The 12,155-nt window shown below is 39.1% G+C and overlaps 1 protein-coding gene across 2 annotated transcripts in view; it reads left to right on the top strand.

Moving 5' to 3' along the window:
• Positions 1-315: 315 nt before the first annotated feature.
• The window catches only part of limk1a (LIM domain kinase 1a), a 45,309-nt gene continuing 33,469 nt past the window's right edge, over positions 316-12,155 (top strand). Inside the window, exons 1-2 of one of the 2 annotated variants that reach the window (XM_063907186.1) lie at positions 316-515; positions 2,701-2,800. In XM_063907186.1, the coding sequence (XP_063763256.1) occupies positions 458-515; positions 2,701-2,800 (158 nt within the window). In that variant the 5' untranslated portion in view covers positions 316-457. Of the gene's footprint in view, positions 516-2,700; positions 2,801-9,028; positions 9,602-12,155 lie in introns of those variants that run through there. The other variant, XM_063907187.1, reaches the window with a different exon arrangement.

Raw genomic sequence — 12,155 nt, 5'->3', positions numbered from 1 at the left:
ATGTATTGCTACATTTACTTAACACAATCAAAAGGAAACAAAATGTGTTATACTATTGAATTCCTCCAAAGAATAAAACATGGTATACATGTAAACAAACACCTGTATAATATATGGGAGTTAAACTAATAGGTAGTTATTCTCTAACTGTTAACCCCCTGTGGATTTTACTGCACTGCACTGTGCCCCTGCTCCTCTCCCCAGAAGATTTACATGAATTAAGCAGGGAGCTCTCTGATTGGCCGGCTGAGTCTTCCTCTCCCCGGCTCAGTAGCTCATTGGTTGGCCGCACTCTTGAATGAAGCACCGCAGAAACGTGCAGCCAGGAGGAAGCAGCCGCAGGGAGGAACCGCGACACAGCAAAACGACCGGCGGATGGGCTACGGTGGTGGTCGGACACCGGTTATCTGTCGACGAGAGGTGGCTGGCTCTGTCCCGGAGCTCGGTGTGTGAGTGAATGAGGTTGATGCTGCTGTGCTGCACCTGGAAGGACGAACGTATGGGAGAGGAGGAAGGTAAGCATCCGGGAGAGGAAATGCATGCGGCAGGGCGGGAGATGCAGAGGCAGCGGAACGAAACACAGAGGATGCTCCAGCAAAAGTCGATGTGAACATTATGTTGTCCACAATTTTTATTGTCAGTCACACACAGACAGCAGTGTGTCTCCAGGCAGCTTCAGGCTGTATACTGAAACTGAAGCCATGTTTCCCCGGAGTTGATGCACCCGTCATGTTTGGATGCAGTGTGCACCCTCAGGCCATGCACACTCAAGGATAGCCAAAAATGCTCTGCTCGTAAACAGGTTGTTACAAGTATGCATTAAAAAGAGGACTCCACTGGGTGCTTTATGCAAGGTTACAGATTTTTAATAAGTTGCTACTTTGGATATGGCATCTGAAGATCTTAAAAAGATTAACAACATATTATTTGATATGTAGCTGCACATATACTAATAGCCTTAAAATGAAAATTCCCCTACCTTTCTTTTTATCTCCTTGTGTAACTGGTATTTATGAGGTATTCTGGTGTCAGTATGATAACATCCTACCTTAGTTTGATTTTTTGAAAAAACAAAAACACAACTGAAAACAATCACTCTTAAAATGTAGGTCTCATGAGTTGCTTATCTGAAGAGTGAACAATGAAATCATTATAGTTTTTAGATTTACCTCTAACCTTTGCTCTTTTTCTTATACATTACTTTATTTACCTTTCCTGCATTCCAGGAATGACACTGGAAGTAGACAATGTTTTGTTTTAAATGAATAGTGGAAAACAAGATTAGGTATTTTGTGTGCATCTCTGTGATTACTTGCTGAATGAAGGCTTTGATATGTGACATCACTACTCATTTAGAAGTACAGCAACTTGTACTGCCAACTCCTGACAATGGAGCTTTTATGTGATGACTCACTTGACAGGAGGAACTGAGTGAGTAATGAGTAAGTTGGGACAACCAGTGCTGCACCTGCACAGGTTACAGTGTCAGTGTGTTTGTGTACCTACACTGAGTCCTTTGCAGACTGCAGATGTCAAGAGGACACATTTATCATGGAGAAAAGTGCTCCGTAATAAAGAGATGAGATAAAAAAAACATATTAATTAGTAAAGAGGTGAAGTGAAGGGAGAGGAGAGAAAAGGCATTAGCACAAATCAGACTGCCTGAGAGTCGATATGATCAATAAAACTACTACAGCAGGGAGGCTCACTCAAGCATTAAACTTACAAGCTAAACGCTCAAAACCTCTGACAGCACAGTTTTGAAATTCAAGGGATGGATGAATAAGATAAGCTGCAACCATACCCTCTCCTGTGATCCTACAACAATACACTGATATATTTCTATATTGTATATCATATAGAATCTATGACGTTGTCGCAGGAAGCAGATGTGTCTCTGAACTGATCGGAGCTCACCATTTTATTTAAAGCTGTTTTGCATTTGATAGATGGCGTGCAGCTACATTTAGCTGTGGGTGTCCGGAAGAACTTCATCACACATGTTTTTGTTTTAGATGCCTATACAATATGACACTAAAAGCACCCAATAATGCAGTTAATGTAGTCAATACAATGTTGTAGTGTTACTGTTGAGCTGCAGCAGCAACATGTTTTATTGCCTACATTGGAATGTATTGGAAGTAATGTAGATGATTCCCACACTTCAGATCATGTCTCATGTTTAAGGTTTCAAGCTGTTGGACTTTAATCTTAACTTTTATTATACATAATAAAGCATCAGCTCTCTGCAATGTAATGAAATGTGAAACGATATATCTTTCTTGATTTTGATGTAATTTATGAGCAGTTAGCTTAAAATGCATTACATTTATTAAGTAAAGTACAATGGTGTAAAACAGCAAGGCCTCTATGAATACAATTCCGAAATTGGAGTCAGAAGATTCCATTATTTCACAAAATGTTTTGAATTAAAGAGAAATAAAACCCCTGCTGACTAACACACTCATTAAAGTTGTCTGTCAGACATCTGTGGACCGGGAGAGGGAAATAAGGTTTGTTTGATCTGTAGCTTCAGTAAGGTTTTGCATTGAAGTCCAGATAATCACAGAGATAACAGCCCCATGCAAACACAGAACAGCAATTTGTACATTCCATCAAAGAGCTGTTGTTGGTATTATGCATAATAAAGTAATAACTGCTGGGTATCAGTTCATGCTGTGACCTGCGCCTCTGTTTCAGCTGGAGGAAGTTTGCCCGTCTGCGCGGGATGCAAACAGAGAATCTACGATGAGCAGTATCTGCAGGCGCTCAGCTCCGACTGGCACACCGTCTGCTTCAGGTACAGCACAAACTTTCCGCCCTCCAACATGAAACATAAGCAGCTTCTCATCTTAAAGGGCAGCGTCGTATAAGTGCAGAGATCAATGGATAAGTCGCTGGAGAGAAAATGTATCAGCTCTATGTCTGATCCCCTCATCTCTCCTCTCTTCTCTGCCGACTTTCCACTGTTCAACACAGGCAGGAAAATGAACAAAATAGAAAAATATTTTTTATAATAATCAGAATTTCTGGGTTCAGCTTCTCAAATATGAGCAGCATATGAACGGCAAATAGCGTTTGATTTTTAATTGTTTTGTGGATAAATAAAATGAATTAGAAAACCTATTTTCAGTTGATTAGATCATTAATCATGGTAAAAGTCAGCCAAAGAATCAATAAAGCAAATTATCGTATTTTCTTGGATCTGGATTTGCTTGATCCAACCCTTTTTTTTCTCCTGCATGTCATCGGCACGTCTGTGCTGTTGGCAATGTTTTTGTTGTGCACTTATTCTCATATTCACACCTTCTTCCCTGTTTAAACCTCCTTCTGTCAGTCGACCTTCACCTGTACTTGTAGGAGGATCATATGCTCTGCCACCTTCTTGTATTTTTTTGTGAGAAAATCCAATTTTATAGCCTCTTTTCTGCACAAGTCTTTCCCTTTTTTGTGGTCAGTGTTTTCAGGAGATTTCCCGATTTTTCTCTTGTCGGCGTTCTTGTCTTTGAGTTGAACTCGGGTTCAGAACCATTATTTTTCAGACTGTTATTGTATCAGGCAAATGACAGGTAGTAAACTTGGCGCATTATCTCATTATCTACTCCTGTGACTCACCTTTTATTACATCATCAAACACCAGAAACATCACACTGGATTGTAAACAATAACTCCCCTTCAGCATCATATGTATGGTGTATTATGCTCTCCTGATGTGATAATGCATACATATTCGTGTATATTATCGGGTGTTTTTCACTGTGTATTTGATCAGTGAACCATTGACTTGGCTAGATATTATTCTAAGCTGTTTGCAGCCGTGTTCAGCATTGCCCCAGCTAAATTTCCCCTTAGAGACAATAACAAATCTGTAATATGACGAATATAATTTCTGTTGCTATGGAGTCCTCACAGCCTCAGTAACAGATGCTCATTTAGACATCATTATTGAGCTTTTTCTCATACATGAACAGCCTGGAAACCTGTTTTATGTTTAAAAAAATGTATAAATAACCAATACCAAAAGACTGACCATCGCTTCCTCCTGATCAACAGATATAGATTCTGTTGTGAGACCTGTATCGACTGCTATAATTAACATTTCCACAGCAGGAGGGTGTTTGGTTTTACTTTCCGAAGGCTTTGTTTGGGGCAGAAGAATAGGCAGGTTAGAGTTTCAGTCTCTGGCAGGTTTCTCTTAACATGAGTTGCCACGATTGGAACTACACTATGACTAACTTCATTTGATCGTAACGCTTATTTGCAGAGTGGCTGTGAATAAGAAGACTGTTTGTAAAACGTCTTTATGTTTCCTCTTGGTTGGATTTTTGGATCTTGTTCTGCAGCACCTTTGAGAGTATGGGCAATGAGACTTCATGTGTCTCTTTGTGTGAAAGAAACATACTCGCATTGTTTGGATATTAAGCACAATGTTGATTATTGATACTGAGCACAAATCCAGTCTGTTAAACTCGTCTGATAATAGAAAACAAAAACCTTTGGGTGATTGAAATGCTAAAACCCTCCAAAACCATAAGTACATACAGTATTATATTATTATGTAGTTTGTATACACTGCTGTTAAACAACTCCTGCCTTACAAGCATGCCTTTTTATGACAAGAAATTCTCACATCAAGGTCCAATTAATAACGGTTTTGCATTTTTTGATTGTGTTTGATATTATACATATTACAGTAAACAAAGGGAGAGAGAAACTCCCTCTGGCCTCATGAACTGGGATTTTAGCCTTTGTAGGCCATTTACTTGCACACAAAACCAATATAACCGCTACAGGGAAGGGAAAAGCCTAATAAGGCCTCCTTTAAAAATAAAAGCTAATGTGTAAGTCACCAAATCTTCAGATCAATCGTCGCTCTGGGGTCGTATTAAGAACATGAATATAAAGAGATCCACAGATGGTGATGAGATGAGATGAGACACACTGATCGATTACCCTAGTACACTGAACTGCAATCAGACACTTTTTCTGACATTTTAGATTCTCATACTTATAAAACACAGTGAACTGATGAGATTCCTCTTACTAAAACATTTTTATTATCATACGATGTTGCCTACAGACCAACAGGAATTCACTTAACAGTAAAGAAATGGTTACTAACATGTTTTTGTTTTAAGACACATTTTCCCTCACAGCAACCGCTCCTTTTTAGCATCATGCGTTTCAGTTTGTGTTTTATTTTTGTGTACATACTGTACCATGACGCTGCAGTCAAAACATTTGCAAGCTGTCTGACAATTCCCATTAGTGTGAGTAATCTCATTCAGGAGGAGTTATTTAGTTTAAAGTGGGGTATTTTCTTTTAAGGTTGCTGTATTTATTATTAATAAGACACAGTTGTTGTTGTTGTTGTTGTTGTTGTTGTTGCTACAGCTTTTGTTACTGATGATCTTATGTAACATCCTTCTCTTCCTCTGTCTCTCAAATCTCGGATCTGACTTGTTCTTACAAGCAGGAGATCAAACTGCTTCTTGTTTTGGAATTCTGATTGAAATATTTAGCTTTTTATAGTTTGCTTTACAACATTCAGAACTACACACGGTCCATATTCATACTTCCTAAAATTATTAATGTGTGATTTAGGCAGCAATCAGTAATATTTTATAAACTTTGCACAAATACACTAATATATTGGCAGGACCCTCAGTGCCTGTCTTCCAAACCATAACTGTTTTGCCTAAACCTGGTGCCTACATTACCCAAAATGCAACTCGACCACAAACTGTTCATTCTGGGCTGCTAGCATAACACAGAGGCCACAGACGTCTGGCAAAATGCCGTCTCTCTGACTTTATTTTCAGCAGAATTTCATTGTCAAACTTGTAGTCTTCTTCAAATGGACACTAAATAAAGTAACGTCAATTTATCAGTCAAATGTAAGAAGCTCAGCAGCATCACAATCCTTCATTTAGAACGGGTGTTGCTGCATGGGTTGTGGAAATTGTGATTTTGATCAGATTTCAAGTTAGTAAGCTGAAAGGCATTGCATTTTGTGACCCTCAAACATTTGTGAAGACTGCAGTTGAAACACGGCATAACATTTTAAATCATTTTGAAAAAAATCAAGATTTTGTTTCTTCTTGTTTGCTTCCTTTGAGGTGCTCCTGCTTTCACTCTGTGAATCTGAGCTGCTCGGCAGATTGTGGAAATCTCACCGCTCAGTGTGTCATTAATGATTTCCCCTGGCCGGATGTCTGAATGGGACATCTGAGGAGGGTATCTGCTCACAGGGCAGATTCCCAATGGTTGTGTGCAGTGTGTGTGTGTGTGTGTGTGTGTGTGTGTGTGTGTGTGTGTGTGTGAGAGAGAGATGAGAGGGTACAGATAGGGCGTTGCGTCTTGCTGCCTCAGCGTGAGAGAAGAATTGTAATTTGTCTCAGCAGGCTGTGTTTGCCTTTCTCTCTTTGGAGTCTGCTTATTTGTGTGTTTACACCTTTAGTTTTTTTTTGCACATTCATAGACTTTGTACTTTGAAGGAAAATAAAAGCTATACTTAGCATTTCTCTATAAAACTGCAGCATCATTATGCAGACCTATTTATTGTACCGACTCCCTCACTCTCTTTTTGAGGTGTCAGATCTCAGCCTGCAGCTTTAAGCACATCTCCATGTAGTGACACCACATTCACTACCACTGTTGTATGGTGATTAAAAGGAGCCATGAGAGCAGCTAAGTCTGTAAAAAAAAAAAGAGACTTGTAGTCTACTTGAAAGGGGTGCATCCTCCTTGAAATCTTCCTGGTTTCTTCCTGCGTTCCTCACCATATCTATATTTCAGGAAACCTTTTAATGACCCAGATCCAAATCCTCAGGGAAGAGCAGGATTGTCATAGCAGAGAAGGATTTAAGACCGCTCCGCTAGTCAGACAAGATTTCCTTGGAAAATTGAGCAGGGGGACTGGGGGAACGGAGCTTAAACCCAAACAAAACGTGTCCAACTGCAGAGCCCGGTGCTGCCATGGAGCATTACTGCAGTGAAAAGGAAGTGGAGATAATAAGAGAAGAGGGGAATGCAAAATTAAGAGTGTAGTCTGCAGTATGTTGGGTCCCGTGGGTAGAGAAACAGCAGCATACAAACAGAAGCCTTTATGGGAAAATGTTTTTGTGATGTCTGACTTCTGTTTGTCTCTAAGCTCAGCTGTACACCAACATATCTTTGTGTTAATAACCTTATTCTGACAGGCTGCGTGGTCTTTCTGAATAAGAGCTCTCTTGCAGAAACTGCTGGTAAAATTATATTTCCTCACTGTGGATTTGAGGGGATTAAGTTAAAGTAGCTCTTGACATTTGAGGAAAAATACCAGCTGCAGTAAGAAGGTGTGTGAAGCATCATCACGAGAGGACTCTAGAGACGGTTATAACCTCATGTTGCCTCACGGGAAGCAACAATAAGAGATTTCTATTCTTACGCTTATTAGCTCTGTGATCTGTTTGGTTTCTTTGGAACATTTTTATTGTTGTCCTGTTATTTGCAGTCATTATTGAAATTATATGGTTAAGAATCATCAGATTTTTTGTAAATATGCCTCTTTTCTGTTGCTATATTAGTAATAAAACACCCTTTATAAATGTGCATTTAACGAGGGGTGCAAAACTGAGAAACATCATCCTATAGATGTGCTTGTTTTTGACTCTAGCTGCAGTCTCTCTGCAGTACAGTGCAGCACCGTCCTGCTCCAAATAAAACTACTTCTGCTGCACGTCACAGCCCGACGAGCTACAGAGGCTTGTGCTTCGTTAGCACTTTTGTTAACAAGCTGTTTTTGCATCCAGTATACATGTACTGATCATACGCATCATTTTCTAGCATAGATGGTAGATTCTTCATTTGTGCTATTATGAAATTGTTCTTTGAAACTGTTCAGACAAGGCTGCCCTCTTTCAAGGACGAGCTGACACACAGCCTGCAGCTCCTCCCCTGCCTCTGTGTGCTGTACGGCACAATTCTGTCCGTCAACACCGTGATGCACATATGTGCGAGCAACATTACTGCCACTGTCTAAATAAGAGATAAAGATCACAAAATAATTACAATCATATTCATGCAGCGAAGCCTCCTCTGCACCACATCTTTCCTCACAGCTCTGAAACAATGAGGTTTGGCTCAGAAACAGACAGCATGAAGGGCTGCAGTGACTCAGCTGTTTCTACCTGCAGGTGAACTCTGCCCGGCGACAGCAGCTGCAGGACACGATGAGGATTCACAACTCCTCTGGGTCTAATTCTTTACTGAGCTGAGTGAATAGAAATAAATCTCAAAGCAGAACCTCAACACTGAACTCCAACAATGTTGACGGTTCAGAAACGTTAATAAGGTGAGACTGGAGACAGTCAGAATACCAGTATCAGAAATCCACAATTGTTCCCACAGCGAAGAGACAGAGAAAACAAAAGGCAAAAATATCATTAATAGTCACATATTGAATAGATGCTAATTTACAGAGAGGTGTTACAAATAATCACAAGTAAGGAGTTAGGTGTTTCGAGTGATGATTAGCTGCAAAAAAGAATACATCTGTTTATCAACGGTACAATTAGAAACTACGTTAAAGACTGTGTTTTGACGGGGTTTCAGACTTTTGTTTTAAAGCAGAAGTTGGTAACTTAATAATGACTTTTCTTTAAACTGTCACTATATTCTGACAATACGGCGTGAGACAGATTGTCGTGTTCCTCTGCCCAGTGTCCTTACCATGTGTTTCTTGGGGAAAATGTGTAAAAGCCCAACCAAGTTTTCTGGTTTTGAATACACTTTTCAGTGTTCATTATGGACAACCTATGTGATGGTTATTTATTTACTAACATAAAGCACAAATGTGTGTATATATATATATATTTTGTATGTCTTTCATGAGCTAATATCTGCTATTAAACTGCATTTGTAAGCAGGACTTTCCTGTGTCAAGACATTTAAGGATGTTTAGATCAATCGGAGGAGTTCGTTCATGGTGCTGAAAGAAGTGAAGACAATATCTGCTGGTTGGTTTTAGCAGCATGAACAGACATGTCGAGACTTATTTAGGTATCTGTGACTTTTAAGTGAGGTGATCCTCCACATATCACCTTATATGGGATCTATGTTGTGTTATCGAAGGTGAGACACTCTGCCTCCTCTCTTCCTCGGTAAACAGATCACCTCAAGGCCCTGTGAGGAGGTCGGTGAATTAAATGAGTTGAGAGGAGGTGGAAGGGTTTAATGCATGATGGATAATTTGATTTGTGTTTCCAGAATCTTTGAGTGTATTGAGAAGTGCAGGAAACGGGGAGTTCACATTACAGGGGCGTGCGTCTTAAATGCTTTTAATAATAAGAAATAGACAGCCGTGACGTGGGAGGGGCAGAGGACAGGAAATAGTTGCTGAAGAAGTGTGACCCCTCTGTGCAGCTGCACTGAGAGGAAGTAGAGGGAGAGACAGATAGAGAGAGGGAGAGAGACTGATGGTTGTGACAGTGAGGCTGGTCGAGTTGAACATCAGAGCTGCTGACATGAGTCTCTCTTCTGTCCGTCAAAACAAGAGCGACATTACTCCCACGGGCGACATGTCAGCAAAGGACCAACGCAGCAAGAAGGGACTCAGAAAGTAAGTAAAGCACTGACAGAACGAGGCTGAGTGTGTGTTGAGGTTACAGGCTGAGTGTGTGTTGAGTTTACAGGATAAGGATCAGGCCTTATCAAGTTACATTTATACAAAACAATTTTAACGTAAGTCAAATGTAATCACTTTTTCTGGGGCTTTTGCTATACCACATGGTCCTCTTCAGTAGATGGAGTTTGTTTAGAGGCTTTAGACATGTGTACTTTACATTAAACTGATACATTTGAGGACGTTTTGTCTCGTTTATAATAATAGTTTTGTAGAATGAGGCTACACAAGTCCTTTATCCTTCATTAAGAAACACAATGTCATCAAATGTCTTGTTTTTCTAACTAGAAGTCCAAAAGTATTTATTTATCTTCCCCTCTGGTATGTTTCCGTTGCTTTATTTAGATGTATTTTATGTTTATTCTAGCATTAGCTTATAATGATATATTCCACTACGTATCTGTTTTAAATGAAAGTATTTATGTTTATTATAACCTTGTATAGTTAACTGATTTAAAATAGCAAAAAACAGAAATAATATTAACTCATTTATTTGATTTACTACACACAAACAATAATACAAGAAGGATATACATACTACAGGATATACAGATACAAATTGAGATTGTATTGAAGATTTTATTTTGATTTGCATCATTTTTGTAAGATTAAACCAAGAAAAGCAAGCTTACCCAATAAAGGAATGTTAACAGTTTAAGGTATTTACTTATTTCCTATCACATGTTTACAACTTCCTGCTAAAGATCTGTATGTATTAATATGGCAATTGTCTTGATTACTTATTAATCATTTGGTCTATAATGTCCAAAACCTGACTTTTGTAAACACAATTCTTAATACTAACACTGATAATCAGCTGTGTTGTTGTGTGATCGGTCAAGTGGATCAGCTGACAGTCTGTTTCACTTCCCCTCATGTTTTCACCTTGAAGCTCTTAAAGTGACATGCATGTAAAGCACAAAAACGTCATCATTCATTGTTTAAATTACACTTTCAAATCTACAGGGCCTCATAATGTGCGACTGTAAGAAGGATGTAGAGTTTCTCTGTGGTTCGCATGATTTTACTCATTTCTCTTTACGCTGTCCCTCCCTCCCCTAACCTCTGCACACGACAGTCACACTCTTGTCTCTCTGCTTCGAAACATTTGTATTTGTTTGTATCTCGTTGGTAATAGAAAGACAGTGATCCAAACCCCGCTGTCCTGCATCTGAATTACACTGTGTGTTAGTGTGTGTGTTGGGGACGCGTTATCATTGAAGGTTTTCCTCATGTTATTATATATCATCGTTGTTAGCTATCTTATATGTGTCTTTATGTGAGTAAAAATACTCTAGGATGACTCTGCAGAGAGAGGATGCTGGTTTTGGCTTTAAAATAGTTTTTTTGTCTATCAGACAGGAAGCCGTGTGTGTGTGTGCGTGTGTGCGCACTTTACAGCAGATATTCATATTGTATGAGCAACCGAATCCTGGGTAATCCAACAACAAACATGGACCCATGTCTAGTTTTAACGTTTTTAATGTATGCATTATTGTATCTTGCTGTATTCTGTTTAACTCTATTTTACCTCACTGTTTTAATTTCCTAGTTCCATAAAAGCCCTTCTAGGGACGAGTGTTGCAAACTAGCATTCGCTATAAACACTATGATACTTGCATCGGATAGCTGTTTTCAGTCTGCCAATGTATATTGTGTCTGTCCCTACCAAATAAACGATAAGTAAAATATCCAGCACAGCCAGGCTGGCAAAGAAGAAAACTCATTTATTTCTAGGTTATTTTACTCCAAAGAACCTCGAAATACACTGTGTTTGTTTGTCTTTATAGGTCTGTAAAATTGTATATCAAGGACATTTGGCCCTCCATACTTGCATTTCTGCATTTCTCTTTTTTTTTCTTTCTGAAATTGCATTTGTTATTAAGATCCATTTACTGATCCAACTGCAGAGAGAGATGCATCTTATGAAAACGTTTATAGTCTTATTTCATGGCCTGTCCTTCTAAATGAAAGATCAAAAATGCACCTTGCCACAGCCTTAAATGTAAAGTAAAGATAAAGTACAAGCTTCCCAGCTTTTATATGGATATAGAATATTGTTACAAAACTAAGCTCTTATGTAATAATATCTGGGCTGTAAATTATACACGACATGTAGTATGTTGTTATAAGCTACATGAATATAGGTTCCTCTTGTATCAGAGAAAAAATCCTGATCTGTTGTTTGACCTCTATTCCATCATATAAAGGAGTGTGATATATTCAATATTTGTATCTAATGCAGCCTGTCATTGTTGCACTAAAAGCTGTTTGATTTTTTTTATTTAAGCCTGACCTTTTGATTGGTATTCTTCTTTACACTCATCCGGTGACATTTTGCTCTGCGTCTGCTCCAAGAACTCCTCTTCTTCCTCGCCCGTATGTCACCAGGGTTCAAACCTGCTGATAACATTTGCAGAGAGGAAAAAGGAGTTGTCCTCTGTTTTGATTAATCACCTGTTCCCGAGAGCCAACCTTTGGCTCTCGCTAC

This window comes from Eleginops maclovinus, chromosome 18, assembly GCF_036324505.1.
Source record: "Eleginops maclovinus isolate JMC-PN-2008 ecotype Puerto Natales chromosome 18, JC_Emac_rtc_rv5, whole genome shotgun sequence".
Taxonomy (NCBI): domain Eukaryota; kingdom Metazoa; phylum Chordata; class Actinopteri; order Perciformes; family Eleginopidae; genus Eleginops; species Eleginops maclovinus.
Note: the sequence above shows the minus strand (reverse complement) of the source record. Positions and strands in the feature narration are given on the sequence as shown.